At 35.5% G+C, this 22,078-nt stretch overlaps 2 protein-coding genes across 6 annotated transcripts in view; one reads left to right on the top strand and one right to left on the bottom strand.

Moving 5' to 3' along the window:
- The window catches only part of LOC145978891 (spermatogenesis-associated protein 17-like), a 41,096-nt gene extending 25,998 nt beyond the window's left edge, over positions 1-15,098 (top strand). The window contains exons 6-8 of one of the 2 annotated variants that reach the window (XM_083111828.1): positions 781-929; positions 6,914-7,124; positions 15,084-15,098. In XM_083111828.1, coding sequence (XP_082967954.1) covers positions 781-929; positions 6,914-7,082 — 318 coding nt within the window. In that variant the 3' untranslated portion in view covers positions 7,083-7,124; positions 15,084-15,098. Of the gene's footprint in view, positions 1-780; positions 930-6,913; positions 7,233-15,083 lie in introns of those variants that run through there. The other variant, XM_083111827.1, reaches the window with a different exon arrangement.
- The window catches only part of LOC145978890 (cysteine-rich motor neuron 1 protein-like), a 261,004-nt gene continuing 249,691 nt past the window's right edge, over positions 10,766-22,078 (bottom strand). For 3 of the 4 annotated variants that reach the window (XM_083111823.1, XM_083111824.1, XM_083111826.1), the window contains 5 exons: positions 21,310-21,465; positions 19,818-20,234; positions 17,819-18,004; positions 16,355-16,459; positions 10,766-14,619 (listed from right to left, as the gene is read on the bottom strand). In XM_083111823.1, coding sequence (XP_082967949.1) covers positions 14,270-14,619; positions 16,355-16,459; positions 17,819-18,004; positions 19,818-20,234; positions 21,310-21,465 — 1,214 coding nt within the window. In that variant the 3' untranslated portion in view covers positions 10,766-14,269. The remainder of the gene's footprint in view (positions 14,620-16,354; positions 16,460-17,818; positions 18,005-19,817; positions 20,235-21,309; positions 21,466-22,078) is intronic. The other variant, XM_083111825.1, reaches the window with a different exon arrangement.

Below are 22,078 nucleotides of genomic sequence, written 5' to 3'. Positions count from 1 at the left end.
TTCCGTACGAATGTTTGACATGCAATTTTCCATGCTTTGTGGAAAAATAAATTTTACACTTTCACTTACATTTGGCAACACTGCATGAACAACACTGCACCCCGTTTGTTGTTTCTATGTTTAAAAATATCTACTTGGACAGGGCTAACATTTGGTGTATGACTTATGTATGTACAGGTTTCGGTTACAAAGTAACACCACTCTAAATTCCCAGTTGCGCCGTTCGTGGGACACCCTGTAGAATGTGAATATTTTGTTTTTGACGGAAACAAAAAAAAAAAATGTGAAATATCACACTGTAATGTTTATTTTTCAGGTTTCTGTAAGGTGCGAGGTGCATTTTCCTACCATGTTTTGTCACGAAATGATTCGAATTGAAAATAAAATAAACTCAAACACGAAATTTAGAATTTATTTACCGATGCGACGTTATTTAAAGTCTGAATTATCCTGTGAAATATGCAAATCATGGAGAATTGATTAATTTTGCTGTAAATATTTGAGAAGCAAGACTGGACTCCTTGACACAGGAATAAACTTAATATTCTGACAGACATAAATGTGCTATTAGAAGGGAAAAGTTAATTTTGTGTGATATGTGTAGTTTTTAAATCAAATTTAGAGTTTTATTCAACATTTTAACACCAACATGGCATTTTATATACCACTTTTGATCCCGAAATGGGCCCAGTTTTTGTACCGAAATCTTGATCTTTGATTCACCATAAATATGTGGCTCTAATGGTTGATATAATGTTAACAATCCACATACACTTTCAGGGACCAATACCTTACTTTGAAGATGTGTGGGAAAAGAAGACCTGTCCATTAAATCCTTCATTAGCTGCAACAGGAGCTTACGATAAAGCAGCTTCTCCTAACTCTGTAAAACGTTCTGAGGACCCTTTGCTAAATGTTTCTCAAGTGCCGTAAGTTTCTTGTAAACTTTAGTATAAATTTCTTATCTCAAGTTGGGAAGGATAGATATAAGAGATTCTTTTCCTATAGTTTTCTTATCACACTCAACCTTCTATCATCTATCTTGGGACAGCTTGAAGTCAACTGCAGCTAATTCAGTGCTAATGAATATTTTGTCAATTCACCAATTAAATTGTTGCATGTTTAGCACTCTTCTCCTATTGGGTGAGGGGTCAAGGTTAAATCCATGGTAAGGGATCCTAAATTTCAGTGAGAACAATTGGTGACCTTTTTGAAAGATTTTTGACCCAGAATACCAAATGCCCATGTTCAATCATTACTAACTTTCAAATAAGTTAATCCAGGAGAATTGTTCTAAATATTTTGTTTTCATGTATATAGTTATTCTAAAGTCCATACGTCATAATTTTGCTTTGGTAGTTGAAATATTTTTATCCAATTTTTATATGTGGGTTGCAGATAGTTGGCAGTTGCAAGTAACTGCTAATTTTCGTGATAAGGCTTTTTTTTTTATCTAATTTTGTACCATGATAGGAAAGTGTTGAGTTCTGCAGCAGATGAGAATTTCCATTTACAACTTAAGTGCAGGTCCCCTTGTGGAAGACTTCACATTGTTATCATCTACTTTATCCCAAGTGCAACAATATGACTTGCTTTTCCTTGCTTCTTACAATTTGAAAATTGGTGTAGATATTCATTAGCTCACATAAAACATGGAATAAGCTCTTCCCGTCTTCTCTAAATTAGTCATTATTCCTTTCTATCACAAGAAAAGTGAAATCAAAAGAAAAATGATCCAGAGCATTCATGTAAGGGAACAAATCACTTTGTGTGTTGTAACAGCACAGCACATGTGGGTGAATGTCATGACTTGATTTATTGAACTCTGTGCCCAAACTCAGGAACAACAATGATAAGAATTTTCAGAGACCCAACCATTCAGGTCTGAGCCAGAGTTATACGGCTATGTTTAGACAGTGGTGGTAGTGTGCTTTGTTTTAGAGAAATACAGGAAAACCTGCAGATTCTGACATTAATTAGCTTAAGAGGCTGGCTGGCCAGAAGTTGCTAGCCTCTTTACATGGCTATCACTACAGAACACACATTTAAGAATCCCAAATTCTATCTAATCCCACATTTTGTGTTTCTATTGGAAATATGAAACAATAATTGTCTGATATTTCTGCAGTACTCAACATATAATGACCTAAAACAATGTAGCTTATTGAGAAATAAGAGATCCCGTGGAGCCTAATGGGTTTGATCACTGCTCCAAAATTTTGGTTTCGATCCATCATCAAGGGGAGCTACTTGAAATTATTAGTAGTATAGTAGTACACTGGTCTTGAATACCGGTAAAGACAGGGGAGATGGGATTCTGTGCTTAACCCAACAAAAAAGCTGTTTCGCGGGCCTTGGCTCTGAAGAGGTGGTTTGCATTACAGAATTTTAGTAGTAGTGGGAAATAAATTGTCACGAAATAGAATTTAAATTATGGGCTTGAAGTTTATAGAAAATTTTAGCTATAACCAGCATATGAACTTCAGCCTGCTCAGGAATTTTCTTGATAGAGGATAGGATCATATATATATATGCAGCTGCCATTCAGTTGCAAAATCAGTGCTCCACAATTTTGGTGCACAATAAATGTCCTTTTGCATAATTTTCAGGTCATTCAGTCTTTGCAGAAGCTCTTGTCTCCAACAGTGTTAAAATATAAAATAATATGTTGCTGTGAGTGCAGTGAATCGTTGATCTGTCAATAGAAAAAAATACAATTAAGGTAGAGAAAAAGTTAAGCAGAACTTATTTCACTTTCTTCTAAGGTAGTGAATATTTTTACCAATTTCCATGTTGTAAGAGCTCAGGAAGAGTGTTTCTTACTCTTATTACAGCCGAATTTATGGTCATTTTGGCTCTAAATATACCGCAAAGAACTGCTGACCTCCGTGATGGGAGGGGTTAGAACAGCCTGCTATGATGCCAGGGGTCCCAGGTTTGAATCCCAGCCTGAGCATCAGCATTCTTTGAGAGTTGCTTCAGTTTCATACATTCACTCATCCTCATCTTTGCGATTAGCCAGAAGCGGCAGAAACATGATGCTAAATAACAGAAATCGAACCAAAACCAAATCAAGAAGTTAGCTCACTCGGTAGGAGTATAGCCACACCAAAGGGAGGGTTGTGGAAATCAGAACTCCCCTTTGGAATTCATTTATTTTTGCTCCACTTTTGTACCCATAATGGCATGCAAAATTATTTTTCAGCCACTGAACCCACTTTAAATACTTTGTGTTCGCCTATGCACAGGAGTATTTGTATGAGGTGCCAATTTTACATCCTATTTTGAGGTACACATGTCTTAAGTATTTCCCCTGTGCTTTGACCAAACTTAATTTTAGTGCAATTGTACAGTGAATTCTGTTGCGGTGTTACCATTCATGTTTCTGTGTTATTTTAAATGGTATAAAAGTATTTTTACTGTCGCCTCTTTCATTGTGATGTTACATGATGCATGTAATGAAGTGTCATGATTGGTAGGTACATTGTCATTGTTGCCAGTGTTCCATAGTGCAGAATATATTTTTTTTGTAGTACTCCACCAGCAAAAAAAATCTGTAACTACACACTGTGAAAACACCTTAGTAGATCTGAGAAGTCTTGAACTTCAACTTAAAAAATACAGCTTTATGGAATTTTCACCTTCAGTACCTAGGTATTCAGCATATTTGATCTACACAAAAGCATGCAAAAGAATTATCCTTCAATTCCAAAGATTAACATTAGGTTAAAGTTCAGGAAACATGACTCTCTCGAGACACTGATCACGTTACTAATGGGTAATTTTTAGGGCTGAGCTGATACCACCATTTACCGATATCAGATTCCCTGACCGATTCCAACTGATACACATACTTGTATAATTCTAGTTTAAAATAACAAAGCCTAGTTACTGAGTCATACTAACTCATCACTTTCACATTCTATGAATGACATTATATAACTCCCAAATTATTCTCATGAAGCATTATAGTACTTTAAAATGTCTTGTGACATTTTATGTGAACTTCCTTTCTAGACCTAGAGGATGCAAGAAAAAGAAGAAATTTTTTAAATGTTGTAAGCCTTTTTAAGGTGGATTATTATAAGTGTTCCTGCTTCAATTTCATGTGAACAACATTCATGTTGTTTGGGTTAACATGGATAGGGAGGAAAACGACTTAAAAATATATACAAATACAGATATATACACTCCTCACAAAAAGTTTAGAATAGTGTTATATTAGGCACAACAAGTTTGGAATATTATTATATATTATTATGTTAGGCAATAGGTGATAAGCACAGTGGCGTATGTCGGTGAAAAGACAAGAACGTCCATCAGATAGATACTATATGTTGTTGCATTCCAAGGCCATGTCTATCACCTATTATCTAATGTAACAATATTCCAAACTTTTTGTGAGGAGTGTAATAATGCTCATTTGCAATAAAAACAAGTCGCTGCAGTGCCAGTACCATCCAGCAATCACACAAAAGACTTACACAGAAGGGTAGAGCACAACCCTCCCTCCCACAGTGACATTCATCCCTTTCCCAAGAACTCTGGAATCAGCCTAACTAACTAACTCTCTAGCCTTCTTAAACCCGAAGGTTCATGGCTGCAACAACACAGGCCTTCCATCTGTCCCTATCCTGAGCAAGATCTACAGGGAGGTTATTTCAGTCGTTTACCGCGAGAGTGTCGGCCGCTCCACGCCCCCTTCATGCAACAGGTCCCAGCAAATTGCGTTACAGGAAGTCCGTAACAGAAACAGCTTGTTTTGTATGTTTCCACTTTTCACAATGACAGTTACAATTACAATTGAAATAAGCAGGTACCTTGTCGCAAGGATGCTGGAAAAGGTGTCCTCCAAAATACAAATATTTCTGGCACCTTATTTCTGACATTTAATCTTAGATTAGACATCGCTACTTTATCGTCAGTTGACAGAAAGGGAAGACAGCATTCTGGCGCATAAAGCAAACCGAAAATGTAAAATGATATTTAAAAGTAATAATAATGATTATCACTAACCTCCTGTGTTATAAGAGATGTTGAAAATGACCTCCTTCAACAGCAATACAACACGTTTCTTAGGTTCAAGAGATCCTGTCTCTCGTAATTGCCTGACCACTTTTCTGCAAGAATTCGTTTTCACGTAATTATCGTACATAAAAACTCTTTGTTCAAGACTATATTTGTTTAGCGGCATAACTAATGAATGAATAACAATTAACACACAATAAAGTACTAGCACTGAATAGTACACCAACTCAATAATACAGTATAAACAACACGCATACTGATAAACGCAAACAGAAGTGAACAGGAGCGTACACTCACTACATCTGGCAGCCGACAGTGTTGCTAACCATTTTTCGGCAATGTCCCTACAGACGTAGTCAAAATGTCCCTACAACTGACCAAATGTCCCTACGCCAAGTAAAGCGACTTCCACAATTAATGAAGGAGCGAATTTACAATAGAGGACCCCTCCCCGATTTTTGTAATATTTCGCATACTCACTAATTGAGGCCTCCTAATCCCGAATTTGAAGTTAAAATTTGGGGGTCAAGTGTAGAAGTTGCAAAATAAGTGAAATTGCTCATTATTTACTGGAAGATTTTGTGTTTCCAATATTTAAAAACGAAATATACATTCCTGATATTACTACAACCCCAAATTTTAACTATCTTTGCCTATCCTAACCTAACCTAACCTTACCTGAATGGTTCGTGGGGCTATCCGTCAATGGATTGTGGGGCTACCCGTGCATGGTTTTTTCGACCTCAAATTTTAACTGTTTGCCTTGCCTAACCTAACTTAACCTAACCTTACCGAGAATGGTCAGTGGGGCTATCCGTGAATGGTTTTGCGCTAATTGTGATTACGAACCAATAAAAAAATCTTATTTTCGTAGCACTTTAATGGCAAACGTTCATCATCGAAGATGCCATTTTCGTATCCTGCAATTTTAAGATCAATGCACTGTTGCCAAACTTACCTGTAATCAAATCAGTCCACATTTCACATGTTCTTCTACATCGTGATTGTCACTGTCACATGTAAGCACCTTCTGTGGGCAATATACTGAAATCCATAAGTTTATTAATTAGCCCACGGCCATCCTCCTGCACACTCCGCCTAACAATCTGTACAACATTAACAACTTTTTTACTGTTCTCTTCCACCATTCTTACACAATCCATGCTTTCCAAGTATGAAATCAACAGTGTGGCAACGCTGTAGACAGCGTAACTAATTGCGAACGTCAGTTGTTCATATCAACAAATATGGCTACCATACTTGTATACGGAGAATCATTGTGAGAATTGAAAAGCTTATTTTGCAACTTCTACACGTTAATGAACAATTTTTTCACCTCAGCCCAACATGTTAACTTGAGATAAATCATCACGCCTAATTATTTTGTGGGTATAAGACGTAGCATAGAAATTACAGAAGGGTCCGGTATTCTAAATTCTTGCCTTAATGAATAATAGGGCTGTGCGGGACAGAATTTTTTTTGGGTCAGGATGGGATCGGGACGGGAATCTTTTAAATCCTGACATTCGGGATGGAAAAAATTTGCAATTTCCCGAAATGTTCGAAATTTCCCGAAGCTCTGGAAATCTCAAATTCTACACATAATTTTCACTTGAAGTGATTGTTTTTGCATTTCTAGAATAAAAACTTAAAATTTCCAAAAAATTCCAGAAACTTACAATGCAGAAAACATCGAGAATTAATGACTTTTTAAAGTGACCATTCGGTATTTGCCGACTGCTCGGGATCCCAAAAAGTCGAGAAGTCATTTCCCGAAGTTGGGATAGGGACGGGAAATTGTGGAAGTAATATATAAATACTCAAAACATTGTGAAGTTGGAATCTATGAAGTGTTCATTTGCATTTATTATTATTATTATTGTAGATTTCGCCCTGCGAGTGCTTTTCCAAAAAAGAAAGTGAAAGATGATGCAAACCTTCTTCTCGAACGAGGTAAATATGGACTACCGAAATATGGTCGGAAGTATTTCAGAGAACCAGACAACAGTAAAAACAAATCTAATCATGACTTCCGGAGAATTTTTCCTTCATAAGATTCTGATACTCCGGGGCCACATGGACAGCAGAGCTTTCATGTATGTAATAGCTTAAGTGAAGATATTATTTGTGCAGCAAAATTATATGTTGAGAGGGTTTCATTATTTTTTAATTCATGTAAATGCATTTCAGAGTAAATATTATGATAAATATTGTCTTGTTTCGTTTGCAGTATTTCTGCTAACAGAAGTGCTCAAACTTTGAAATTTTTACATGTTTACAGATTCTTTACGTGCATGTCATTAGCAGAGAAGGGGAGGGGGTGCTGTGTCCTGCAATTGGAATACTAGTTAGCAAAGTGTCAGCTGAGAGAAAGATTTGGTGATGTAAAAAACATTGTTGAATGATGTTTGTAAAAGGAGACTGGACAGAAAGTTTGTGTGATGGGCTGAGGGAGGAAGGATGCCTTCAATTACCTCACCCATCCAATCTACAGACATTGAGGTGAGTTCAGTACAAACTGAGCATATGCCATTCCTCCTTGGCACCAAGATGTTGCCGCATTTGAAATTAAACAAATGTAAAGGAGTATGGATTTATGCTTTTGCTATGCATTTCATTCTCGCTCCAGCCGATGATGAAGGGAAGTGAAGTGCATGTAAAAGCACATGCAATAATTAGGTGCATTTATTGTAACTTTAATATGTAAATCCCATCTTATTTCAATAACACTATCAAATGCTGATCAAGGTAAAATTTATTGTAGAAAAAAATATACACTAAAAAGTAACTTTTCCACCCTCTAACAGGGTCTTCTTCAGACAAAGATTCACAATAATTTATTAATATTAGTATTAATTAATTAGTGTATATTTTTTTCTACAATAAATTTTGATTGTTTTATTAACATGGAAACAAGGCTTGTTTTATTAACATGGAAACAAGGCTTAACAGTGTTACCATCTCATTTCACGCATTACAATAGCTGAAACACAAAGGTTGCAAACTTTTCTTCACAGTTTGAATAAACATAGAGAGAGAAACCAGCTCAGGGTGTCTCAGATAATGTAGTTAATCTACGGTTTCATTATTTTTATGAAGCCGTATTTTGTAAATCTAGTGTTGCGAGAACATAAGAAAATCAAATATCTGAAAATTCTTTAACAGAAGTGCACGGCTGCAGTCCTGTAACAGTGAAAAAACAAACACTGTTTTAAATGACCTGGTAGTGGCCCTGGTAGTGGCTTCAACAAATAAAAACAAAGGAGTGGAAGTCAAACTTTGTGGTAAAGATAGAATTGTGTATACATGCCTTGCACTTCCTCATAATAGCAGCCTGGGTAAAAAGTATAATATTTTCCAAGACGAATTGCCCCCTTATCATTAATCTTTTTCCACGAAATTGAAAGTTTGCCTTTACTTTTACTTCACTTTAAGGGATAGTCGACATAAATGTCCCCATTGGTTCAGATGCCATCCGCAATGCTTATTTTGATGCCCCTTCTTGCTTCCTTGGCCTTGCTTGCTCAGCCGAGGAATCATCCTCAGTTTGTGTCTTACAGTAATTACTTGATGTTACGTGGTGGCAGTGAAGATAAATTAGATCGGTCCCAAAATTTAGTTTGGAGTCTATTGGGTAAACAACTATGCCACAGAATAAGGCTGTAAAAATAGTCATTTAAGTTATTAATTAGTTAAAGTATCACCATAAGTTACCAGTACATCTAATTTTAATGAATCTGGTTATATTTCTGTTGAACACTTTATCAGGACATGCATTTTGATTGGTGTGAGCAATTTTTGTATTGTCCGTGTGCGGAAAATATATAATTTCATACATATGTGATTATGGAGTTTACTCTCAGACTCATTCTTAGAATTATATTTTGTCTGCTTGGAACATTAATGGAGATATATTGCACTGATTTACCAAAGGTGATACAACAGTTGTTTATGTGCCAGAAAAAAATGTTAATATTGGGTGATTATTGGGAGAGGGGAGGGGGAGCCGTTGACAATACCAGCTACTTTATATTTGCACAATATAATTGGGTTATATGATGTACCCCAATGTCTCAAGAATGAAGTCTGCCCTTCTTGGGGGGGGGGGGGGGTATTCTCACATATAACTAGTCTGTGGTGAATTTGAAGAGCTACAGTGATCTAGTCAGTAGGGCATCTTGACTGCCATGCGGAAGACCCAGGTGCGATTCCCGAGGTGGATGATCTAAGGTTGGAATTTTTCCGGTTTTGTCCCTGCATAAAGTGGCTCTGAGGCTCACCCAGCTTCAAATCAATGGGTACCTCAGTGACATCACCTCCAAAATGGCCTAGATTGATAATTGTGGGCACCCTACCCCCCCCAAATCTCCTAAATGTGCCTTCACGGCATGGTGCTATAGGCATGTGGAGCTTTACCTTTTTTTTTAACCTGTGATGAAATTTTACTATTGTGATGTCTGTAGAGACTTACTTTTCCAGTGTAAACAAGCTGTTCTGGATTCAATTTCCATTAGCTGCCATTTCAGCGGTTCAGAGTGCACCTTAAATTGTAGGTCCAATCCTGATTAACTCATAAGTGGATAAAGCAAACAAACTGACTACAGTGGATCAGTAATTGAATATGAATATTTCCACTACTTCTCCCTCTCTCTAAAACATGCTGAAGTGCTACTTTTTGATTCAACATTCTGATGTGCTACAATGAGCACTGGTATGCAAATGTTAAATGTACTACAGTAAAAACTACATATCCTGGAACCTCTATAAGAAGGAAACCTGTAAATACGGAAGAAAAAAAAAGTCCCCAGAACGGACCAATTTTATACCTGAAAATGACCTGCTTAAGGAGGAAACCTCCTTAACGCGGAAACGGAACACAATTTAAAGACCAACGAAATGTTTTTATTCTCCTTTATTTTTTTCGCTCGCAAGAAAACAATGCAATACTGTAAGTGGAACACGCCTCTGTTGCCACTCTCTTATCGGTAACATTGTCGATCATCATAGCTGTTACGATTCAGTTTCTTTCTTTCATCTCTTACCCTCTTTATCCACCTTTCTTTGTCTATTTTTCCTCTGTTCGTTCGTCATCTTTCTATTTTTTTTGTTCTCTCTCCTTATTTCTTTTTTTCTTCACTTTTATCTCAATCTTTCTTCACCTCTCTTATTACATCTTTCAATCTTTCTTTTTCCCTCTATGCACATCGTGCTAAGATGCCAGGGGCCCCGGGTTCGAAAAGATACATAAGTACAACTGTACATTCTTACAATACTGTAAAAAGTGTACCAACATGTTGTGTAGTTACATAATTGTAATCTCTGCTATGATTATTGCGACTGTATCGCATTTTTATTCATGTACATACATGCATTACTACTCTACATTATAAGTAATGCAAAATGTAAATCTGTCTTTCCATTATTTCCTGCAGCGCTCTATACTGTATTTAAAGTCAACCCTGTATAAGAAGGAAAACTGTTAAGACGGAAAATTTTGCTCGGAACCATCATGTTCCGGGTTAGACAGGTTTTACTGTATTTTATATTGTCAGAAAATATTTTAATTAAGAAAATCTATTATAACAGGAAAATATAAGCCTAGCTTCCTTGAATTCTTAGAATTTATCAGTAACTAGTTCCATTTTTCTTACCTACTATTCACACATTCAAACCGTGTTGTTTATCTTTCAAGAAAAGATAAATGACATATTGGACGCATAATTTTATTAACTAATATTAACCCAGACTTCTTTTTCTGAACTTTTATTTTCCAAAGTCACTTCTGATACATGCATTAACCAGATTATTTCTGTTTGTACAGCTTTTTTGTATAAATCTTGTTCGCAGAGAATATGTAATGTAGTCAAACATAAATAGTAAATCTTGTATTTACAAAACATACTTCTTTACCTATGATGATTGCAAGTAATCAAGTTTTATTTTTCTATTAAGAGTATCCCGAAATACACAATTTTCAAGATAAGAACACAATCAGATCTCTTAGTTCAACATAATCAGCCAAATGTATACAATTACTTAACACTTTGTTTTAAATTTTATCTTTTCTCAGTATTACACATATGCGTGTTTATTTACACAACACAAAGTGTCACGCACTTTGTTCTAAAAGAAACAAAAAATATGCAATTTTTAATGGTACTCACTACTAATCATTCTACATACATCTGAATCTGTACAAAAGATAACTTTTTATTTTTCTCTTCCTCCCTGTTGCATCACACACACGTGCACGCACACACACACACACGAAGATCACACATGAAAGTAAAAACATATACATTAATCTACTAAAAATAAAGAAATCACACATGAAATCATATCTTACTATTTTTTCACATTATTCACTTCAGTATACTTTAATAATCAAGAATATAATTCTGTAACTATGGATAACACTGCTAACATTGTCTAGACAATGGTTTTTATGTTTTTTACATATATGGATATGTCTTCAAAAATGATGATCCCTCAAACTTCAGAGTGTCCTCTTGCAGTATGTACAATATAAGCCATTAAGTAAAATTACAGGTTTACTGAACATGTTCATTTTTTGTTATCCTTGCAAAATATTTGTTCATTTTATTGTGTAATATTTATTATCACTAGCAACTTGTTTCCTCTTTGACACACATTCACTCATTTCTTCATCTTCCACACTACAAATAAATTAAACACTGTTTCATAGCATAAAAATATCTAAACATCCCTCACTATACACTGTACTCTACAATACTTGATTTTTTTTATTTAACAGTTTGTGTTGTCATTAATTTGTACTGTCATATACTACATGTATTAATTTTCTTAACCTGATTGTCAAGAACAGGAGATTTTGAGTTCAAATATTGTTTTTCGTATTGCCTTAGTGACATTTTCTTAAATAAGAACAATATTCATGTTTCGGAGAATATAAAATGTGGTATCAAATTAATATACCAGAATAAAGTATTTACTTATCCACGAAACTGATTTTTCTAAGTTTATATTAATTTACAGTCAGTGACCACTGACATTAACAGAACTTTGAAGAAAAAAACAGTTTCTGTGTTAAATATATTTTTCTTCTGTATTAAAAACATTATATTTTGCAGTAATTATATGCACTCTTATGAATGATAATTGTATTTTAAAAAAATCACAGATCCCTTGTAGCAAGATGTCATTATCATTTGCATACCATTATCTTTGTTACACAGTTAATACCAAAAAAAGAGATGGGATATATGACATGGATGTGCAATGAGGGGTTCGCAAATTTTCAATCTCTGCCACAGTGGAGCTACTGTGATCAGAACCATGCCTCGGGTCCCCAAAGATGTGAGGCTGGGCAAGCTTATTTGGTGGGAAAATTCCTGTGTGGAAATGTGCAGATTTAGTTGACATGTAGTGTTGTGTGTGTTCATTATCTAACAATATTCTTGTCCTGTCTGTCTTTGGCACTCGTACTTTCACTCTCTGACAATGATACCTGTCTCACATTTGATATTTTGGTGCATGTAACTCCATTATAAATGTTCCAGGGAAAAACTATATTTTTTAAGTTTGGATGAGATGGTAAAAAGAAAGTAGTTTTAGGAGATAATAATGAAACTATTTTTTTAAAATTTATTTCTCTGATATGTTTATGGTATGTGCATAACAATTTAGTACAAATTGTTGACAATTTATCAGGTTTTACTTTCCATTAGCAAATTTCTTACATAATAAAAGAACATCTTCAGTTGTTATTAGATTTCTATCCACACAAAAGTCATAGACCTGAATGGATGTGGAGACACCCTCCCCCCCCCCAAAAAAAAGAGGGTACTGCGATAATGGTTAAATTACGACAACACAATTAATTGAACTCTTAAAATCTCCTGATCCAGTTAATTACTCAATTTTAAAGTGGAAGATACAGATTCTTAAGTACATGCTCAATGATTAAGCAGTTCAATATTTTGGTTCAGTTTCATTATATTTTATTATAATTTTTGTAACACTTAAGTAGATAAAGGAAAAACAGTCTACAAAACCATAATTTTGAACAATTTGGTTCCTGGGAAAACAAATGTCTCACAGATAGTTTAATGCCTTGCATAAACTAGTTTTTACTAGCTTCAAACCTTTCCTAATTTTTAGAGTAAATGTTGGATTCTTAAATCACAGGCATGCCTTGTTTCACTGTTAACAGTGTGGAGCTTCTGTTCTCAAGGTACAGAATAAATAACATCACCTTGTGGAACTTGCGTAAAGAGGAAATAAGGATGAGAAATATAATTTTGCAAGGTGATTTTACATCAGGTTTTTCCCCTTCCTGCTTGAGAATCTCAGTTTAAGTTAAAGGGATGATGATGCTGTAAATTGTAAAATCAAACATTAAATTCCTTAAGACATTGAACTATCTGCAAGGCTTTGTTTATTAACTCTGACATTGTCAAGAATTTCGTCCTGTCCATTTTTCTCAAATTAATTTCTGTTGATATAAATAGTTCACCTCAATGTAACGAGGACATCAAACAACTATGTCAACTTATTACACAGAACATCCACTACAATGGCACAAAACATTATTATTCTCTGTACATTACAGTAATGTCCTTACAAAGGGACTGTAGAAGGGATAGAATACTGTTTTAGAAATATACAAATACCAGTAACATAAACTTCATTTTTCCCTTAGGGTGAACTGCATGTGGTCACCCTGTTAGAAGTGTACGAAAAGAAAAATAAACTGCTTCGCAGCGTAGTTCATGAAATTCAGACTACTTTGGAAAACTCATACATAATTGCCTCCCTTTTATCTTACGGGAGGGAGACTTCAAGGGTAGTTAGTACTATGAAAGCCAATTTCATTGGTCAATAACATCACAGGTCTGTATGCATATAGATTCACTGTATATCAGTACAAATTGTCCACAATCCTACATTTATTTATTTAGTAACTGATAACAGTTAACACACACTTGCGTATCCCAACAGGAAATCTCGTCTACACATTTAGTGGCTAGAGATTTTTTTACCACCATCAAAGTCTGCATTGTTTATGCATATGCGTATATTCGTGGTTCTATAAATTAAACTAGACAAAACTAGAAAAAAAAGACATTTCTTTTTTTTTTATGCATAATTGTCATGTTTTTCACATTGTCGCTCCACATATGCACTATATACATCACTCACTGACTCGCACAAACAGATATATCAAAAAATGTAGTCACAGCTTGTAAATGAAAGAGCTCTACACGGAGGCCAGAGCAACCTTTTCCGTGGATCCGATCGAGGGAGGCCGCACGCCGTTCACCTGTTCGTAAGGTGGAACCTGATGATACTGGTATGAATCACATTTTTGTTTTTGGTCAGAGTAATGCAGAGGGAAGGAGCTCTGGAACCCATTATATGTGTGGCTGGAGAGGGACTTGGAACTCTCGTGTTCCACCTGTTTCTTCTTCCTTCTCTGCCTCACAACATATGCACCCAGGGTGACTAGAAGCAGGATCAGTACATTTATTGCTAGAGGGTAGCCGATCTCCTTGTAGACACTTGAAGGATCAGGTGGGGGTATCGTCTCTGCTTTACCTTCACTGTCATCTGAAAAAGAATTGGGGATTTTTAGAAAATGTATCTTTTTTTCACTTCAAAGTAAATGTTCCTACCTGCACAATTTCTGTCATAGCTGAAAATAAAAATATAATTGTGTGTGTTAACATAAATATGTGCAAAACTAATTTATCACAATATTTTTAGTCGCTTTTAAGATTAGATCTGGCATTATTAGCATTTGTGTCACCATAACTTAAAATAATATCAGAACCCCTTTCTTTTTGTAGCAAATAAAACCTTCAGTACAATCTTTGTGATTAGTTCTGGAACTAATGGCATTGTTGTGTTTGTATAGTCAGTCATATTAAGAATGTTGTACTTAATTTCTATGCAGCATAATAGCATGGGATGCAATTCAAAACATTATCTGTTTATCTTCATTCACATATTTAACTAAGAAAATTTTGAAACAGGTCATAAAGTGATGATAGACGTATAATGTTTCTTTAAAGTTATTTTAGCTGTGATCTGTGTAGAGGAATTCATGGAATATGATGGAATCTCATGACAAAAAAGTTGGGGCAAATATGTTATCTGCCAGTGTGAAGATGGACCAAGTACTGGATTTTCATGTGCAGCCATTTAGTGGCTGATGGCAAAAAATTGAAATAAAAGACTTCTTGACAGGTACTCTGCAACTGGTAATGGGAAGTTGAAATGATTATACAAGGCTGCAAGAAGTTGAGCCGCTTGTGTTGATAGGCACTGTCATCTGATGGAGAGAAGTTGAAGCTTAACCCCCTTCCCTCACAGATACTGCCACCTGGTGTCGAAATATTGAACTTAAAACAGGAAGTGACATCATGTGGCAGAGATGTTGATAAACCTGTTGTGACAGGTGCCATCTCAGGGTGTCTACCAGTCAAGAAATCAACAGGTAGGTCAAGAATTTTTGCATTTTTTTTTTACGGTATAGAGAATTTACATTGTTATATACCTGTACTAGGATTTGTTAAATTGAATATTTGGAAATCTAAAATTGCATTGAGTTGTTATGATTTGTGTACTTTTTTCCTTAAGAATTTCATTCTTGCATGTAAGTTGTGTAAAAATATTAAATAAAGTAATGTGGCCATTCACCATCCAGAATGAAGTCTGAAGCATCAATTTTTACATGCATTAATATTAAAGCAAGTCTAAATCTCTTGTTAAAGTACAGCTTCAGTTTTCATCTTAACCGATCCTGTAGTAGGATTTTCTCATTAAATAAAAAATCTATTTTAATTTCCAACTATTCTTAAGTACGGAAAAAGTCAAGAATTTTTGACTTGTTATTTTGGTAGACACCCTACATCTGGCATCAAAATATCGAACTAAGTTATTATACGCGGCTGCAAGAAGTTTGTGTTGGTAAGTGCTGCCGTGGAAAGAAGTTGAAGTTTTATATTTTTTCCTGTAAAAAAAAAACATAAAATGCCTCAAGAAACTAACAAGCAAGTTTAGCACATTAACAAACAATAGTTTTCAAAATTTTGAAAGTCTTGTCTCCTGTAAGCAGCAGCTTAATCCAACATACAATCGATATATAAAAACAAAATAAGCCTGAAATAAATATTACAATTATATTCTAAGGAATGCACACAAGTTTATAAAGCCAATATATTTTATGAAAGATGAAAATGAAAATACAAGAAAGCAATTCTGAATAAACTATAAATGGAGTCTACTGCTGATGCATACATACAATAAACACAGTTTACACTTTAAAATGGACACAACTTACCTGGAAGATCTTCAGGTACCTCAGTAATATCTTGTATATTAGGAATGTCCAATTTACTGTGTTTTGTTTTCCCTGTATTGGTTACTTTGTTTGGACTCTTGGGTTCTGCATGAAACATGATTGTTAGTAAGAGACAGGTGGGAAAGTAGAAGAGAAAAGTTGTATTAAGAAGTAAAGTAGCTGAACTAATATATGTGTCTTAAGTGACATTGAATGCTTATAATTTGTCTTCATTTTAGTAAAAAAAAATATGGGAATCATCTTAAGCCAAATATTTCATCGATATTTAAAACATAAAATATAAAAAAGGAAAGTTAAAAATTGTACTTACGTATGTGAGTATAGTGCTCTTATTGTAGAACGACGTTTCAGAGATTGACTATCTCTTTCCTCAGGTTCGTATAAAAAAACTAAGTACTTAACATAGTACCGTGTCAAAAATGTAATATGAGGATTGTGGTTAAGGGTTGGTTAGGATATATTTAAAATATTAAGTTTTTGCTATTAGAAGTACGTAAAAACCAAGTCGTTCCCTAAAAAAAACTTGTACAGCAGACCTATTCACAGGTAAAAAAGTTAAAAAAGTTAAAAATCTAAAAAACCTGCATGAATCACAATGCAACCTGCAGGTTTGGCCTTTCCTACCCAACTGTGCTTCTCAATCCACATGTGTCAATCTCTGAAACGTCGTTCTACAATAAGAGCACTATACTCACATACGTAAGTACAATTTTTAACTTTCCTTTTTTATATTCTGGATTTGTAACATGCGACTAACCTACAAAATGCTATTTAAAACATGGAATTCCCTTTGGAAAATAGGTTGGAAGTTGTGATTCTTTTCTAATTTTATTATTGAGCTACTTCACCAGTCATAGATAGTTTGAAAGACAGTACAGTGCGATGAATATGAACATGTTCTTAATATCCTCTGTAGCTTTTTAAAATAACCACACATTCAGCATCTACTGATCTGGCTACATTGTTGTATTCCTTTATAGTACAGTGGTTGATGCTGATACCTTGTAATATAGGGCCCTGCAGTTGATTCCTGTTATGTGCACATTTCGGTGATTTGAATCCCATTTTAAACAATAGTTGCAACCATGATTAGCATATGAGTCTCCCCAACAGTGTAGTTTTAATGCTCTGTTTGTAATCCAGGGATCCTGGGTTTCGTTCCTGGCGGATGCACATTTCACAGTGGTTTAAACCCTACTTTTAACTGCAGTTTCAGTCCTCATTAGCCTATCTGAGCATAAAGTTAACTTAAAACAAAGTTTGAAAACAAAATCCAAAAACCTTTACTTTTTATACCTGGTATGAGTCTTGTACGCAAAAAAGCAATTATGTTGAGCCAGAAATTATTAAAGAAAAGTTAAGGTACCTTTGATCAGGAAAAACAAACATTAGCAGCAGAGATACTTCTTTGAATGTCATTTCTAAAATTACTGAACTACTCACCTGGACAAACAGGGCAGCAGCGACCGGGTATTTTAATTGCATTGGGGCATATGGCAGAGCACACTTTCTGAGTACACATCTTCTGCCCTTCATCACACACGCATTGCGTGCACTCGTCCTCGGACCATCTCTCACTTGGAAGATATGTAATATTTCCAACGACACATGTTTTTGGAACTGATTGGTCTGTAAAGAAACATGGATGCTATTGAAGTGAATAAATACCAGTTTAAGAAACTCAAAGTATTAGACATAGTCCTAGTGAGACACACAAGTATTACCAAGCAAATTGTGTATCAAGATGTTTATTCTCTCTGTTTTATGAAACTAGAGATTCAAAACTTGAAACAAAGCACAAAAGAAGCTGCTGGCAACCTCTGAATCATCATACATTAAAAATCAATTCCTTTAAAAAAGAAAAAGTAGGAAACGGGGAAAAAATAATTCATATATTCATGGACAAGCTACACAGTGCATCCCATTGTACATCCAACTGCAAAAGAAATAGTAGGCAAATTGTCCACCATTTTCAATCAGTCTGTTTTTCACAATGTGATGATCATGAATTGAAGTAAAAACATCAATAGGCAGAGGACAGCATCTGCTTTGTATCAACAGAAATTCATTCCTTAAAACAACACAGGGCGTGGAATAAAGAGTAACGAAAATAGTGATGGACAATTTGCCTACTACTATCTTTGCCGTTGACTGTACTACATTTGATAATATTTGTACTGCCTAACCACACATAAAGTACAAGAGCACATTTATTATTATTATTATTCCTCTTTGTCTAAACTGATACACATTCAGTAACAATTCATGACCTAATCTATAGAGGCTCCCAGTATGCTGGTGGATTATACAAGGTGGCGCAAAAGTCATGATTTTCTTAGCCTATATCTTGGGGTTGTAAATTAAACTTAAACAAAGTAGGTTTTTTGTGTTAAACTTTTATTGATACTTGTAAGTTTTATGTCCTCACTTTTTAAAGATAATATCCAATAAATGACCACCATTCTAATTTATGCAAATGTGGGCTCTTTTTATTGGGTTGGTGTTGTTGGAAAGAATCTGCGGGGAAATGTTTTCAATTTCATGCTGAATATTGTCCTTTAGTTGCTGTAACATCTCTGGCTTATTCACATAAACCAATGACTTCAAATATCCCCAAAGGAACAAATGTGGAGCGGTCAAATCGGGGGACGTGGTTGGCCATGGCAAATCACCAAAACGGGATATAACTGTGCCCGGAAAAGTGTCATGCAAAAGAGCTAATGTTTCGCGGGCTGTATGAGGGGTACTTTTTCATTTTCGCACACAATAAATTTCGTGAGTATCTTCTATTTAACTGACAAAACACTACTGATATAAACAACAAATGTCAAAATAAAGGTCAGTTAAAATAGGATGATGACTTTTGCACCACCGGTTACAGTAGCCTTGTAATGAAGGAATTGTTGGTTTGATTCTCAGTTGATGCCTGTCGTAATTCAGATTATAATTTAAACTGTAGGTCCAGTCCCAATGTGCCATGTGCATTATATGAGCATAACTTTTTTTTATTATTTAACACTTAGTATAGTTTACATTGTGAATAACTGAATGACATAATGACAAGTAAATGAAATCTGAAGGGCATGGTTTGAGCTATGTTGATGTTATAGAAACTCTTTCTGAAATTTAGATCGGCAACCACACTGCAGACCTCATTTTCAGAAACACAGGCCTAGAAGATAAGTAATTTTGTTAGGTTCGGATTTTGGGAACAGCATACCTGAAGACTAAATAAAAAATTCTAGAGCTGATGCACTGTAATGAATAATTAACTTGCTGATTGCATCTGGATTACTGAAATTCAGAGGCTTCAGCACCACGAGTGGAAATCTTAATGTGGTATGTCGCTCAGGCTGGCCTTTTCTGGTATTGACAATGCAAAGCATATTTTAACAAAGGTATAACCAAACAATTTAAAGCAGAAAAAAAATCCTTTACATACCTAAGCAAACAGGACAGCATTGGTTTTTCCTCAGAACAGGCCTTTTACAACTGAGCTGCGGACACTGTTCTGAAAAACACTTGATATGACCTTCATCGCATATGCAGCTCTGACATGCTCCGACCCTCCAGGAATCCCCGTGGTTGTACACAACGTGAGAGTCCAGAGGATAGCAAGATATCTTGGGTCCTGGATCGGCACTCAGCTGGAACTCCACGCACTGCGGGCAACAGCCATGGACCACGGCATTATTGCAAGGTGCAGGTCTGCAGTGGCTGGTCTCGCACAACACTTGCCCTTCGTGGCAGATGCATCTCGTGCATTTGTCCAGGTTCCATGTTTCCCCTTCCACTCTGTAGAGGCCATCCACCGAGTGACACACTGTGGAATTGTGGGAGATCATGCTGGAAGATGTTTCTGAAAATATAACATTGCTGTTAGTGCTTTAATAACTCTACGATTTGCTGTAACAAGAAGTAAATATGCAGGACACACTAATTCTGAACAATATTACACATATGCATGAAGAATACATGTAAAATCAATCATAATTGCCAGAGCCAGTCGATAATTATTCACAGTTTTGCTGTAATTTTCTTTAGGTTGACCATACTGCTTGATGCATGCACATGTCAATAGTGTGTGCATTTGTCATTGCTTTAGAGCATATTGGACTTTCATCACTCATTTTATTTTATTCTTGTTGCAGGGTAAACATGGCCACTACACTCTCTGCTTACACAAAAGAAGAATAGCAAATATAACTTTTAGTGGTCTGAAGGTTTGCCAGGGGCTGAAATCTATCGAAGGCTTGCATCGCAATGTGGAGGACTACTGTGCAAATAACTTGCCACTTCATTGATAAGCCACTTCTTGGCTTGTCCTCAATGTAGTTGTCAGTAGTGGATGTGAATGGGCATCCTCTTTCTCCTTCGTGCTTAACACTTGTCCGACTTTTTCTGAATTTCTCAAAACATTCAGGCACACTTCACCGTGTAGCACCTTCCCCATATTGTGATGCAAACCTTTGGTAAATTTCAGCCCCTGGTACACCTCTTGTCGTTTTTTGGTGCAACTGAGAATGTCATGGCCATGTTTACCCTGCAACAAGAAAATAAAAATGAGGATGCAAGTCAAATATGCACTGAAGCAATGACAAATGCAAAAACTATTGACATGTGCATGCCCCAAGCAGTATGGTCAACCTAAAGAAAATTACAGCAAAGTGTGAGCAATTACTGACTTACCATAATAGTAAAGGGAAAATGACAATAGTAAGATCAAAAGAGGAAATTAACATGAATTCTGTATATTTGAAAATTAATTTCTGCTACTTGTAGTTCAAGCCTGACTTCACAAGTATGGTGAAAATGGTCAAATACTGCCAACGCCACGGAACATTGAATAAATAAAATATCATGAAACTGATTCTTTAAATATACATACTCTAATGACAAAAGCCTTGCAAAAAATGATGAAAATGAAATTTTACCTGGACAGCGAGGACAGCATTCATTGTGAAAGAAAACGGGGGTTTTACATTCTGGAGCAGGGCACGCAATTAGAGTACACATCTCTATGCCTCCATGGCAGTAGCACTGGCGGCAGCCATCAAACCATGCCTCTCCTTCATCATGATGCTCACCATCTGGAAAAAGAAGCATCATTACATCACAGTAACAATGTACAGATTTTCAATTTCTTGCAGAAAAACTAAGGTAGAATACCATTTAGGGACAAACTCTACTTCCGTGATAGTCTAGTGTTTGTTGCCTCGAATTGCAGCCAATACCTACAGTTCAGTGTCCAAGTGCAATAAGTGGTCGACTTTTGATGTTTCCACCAAATTTCCCCGGTTCGACTCACAGCGGGAGTCCCTTCATCAATTTCATCTAATCATCATCTATTTTCACTGTGTGATTAGTCAAAAATGGCAGAAATATGGCTTAAAATAGCAAAAATTGCAAAAGTAGCTGACACCATGGATATCTGTGAACAAAATATGTTTATATTTCACATACTATAAATATTATGTTGATAACCATCACACTAGTGTTAAAGTGTATTCAAAATTGTATCTAGAGATATCTGTTAGAGATAGATTTTATTTAGATTTAGATTTTAATGAATTCATGTTTTATTTTTTCCGAAGCCACCAGACAGACGGCGAAATTGATTGCAAATAAAAACTACATGAAAAAAATAAAATGTGAACTCATTAGAATGAATTGTACACTGCAAAATGTCAAATTTGTCTGTCT

This window comes from Lepisma saccharinum, chromosome 25 (assembly GCF_977018435.1).
Source record: "Lepisma saccharinum chromosome 25, izLepSacc3.1, whole genome shotgun sequence".
In the NCBI taxonomy this organism is placed as follows: Eukaryota; Metazoa; Arthropoda; class Insecta; order Zygentoma; family Lepismatidae; genus Lepisma; species Lepisma saccharinum.
Note: the sequence above shows the minus strand (reverse complement) of the source record. Positions and strands in the feature narration are given on the sequence as shown.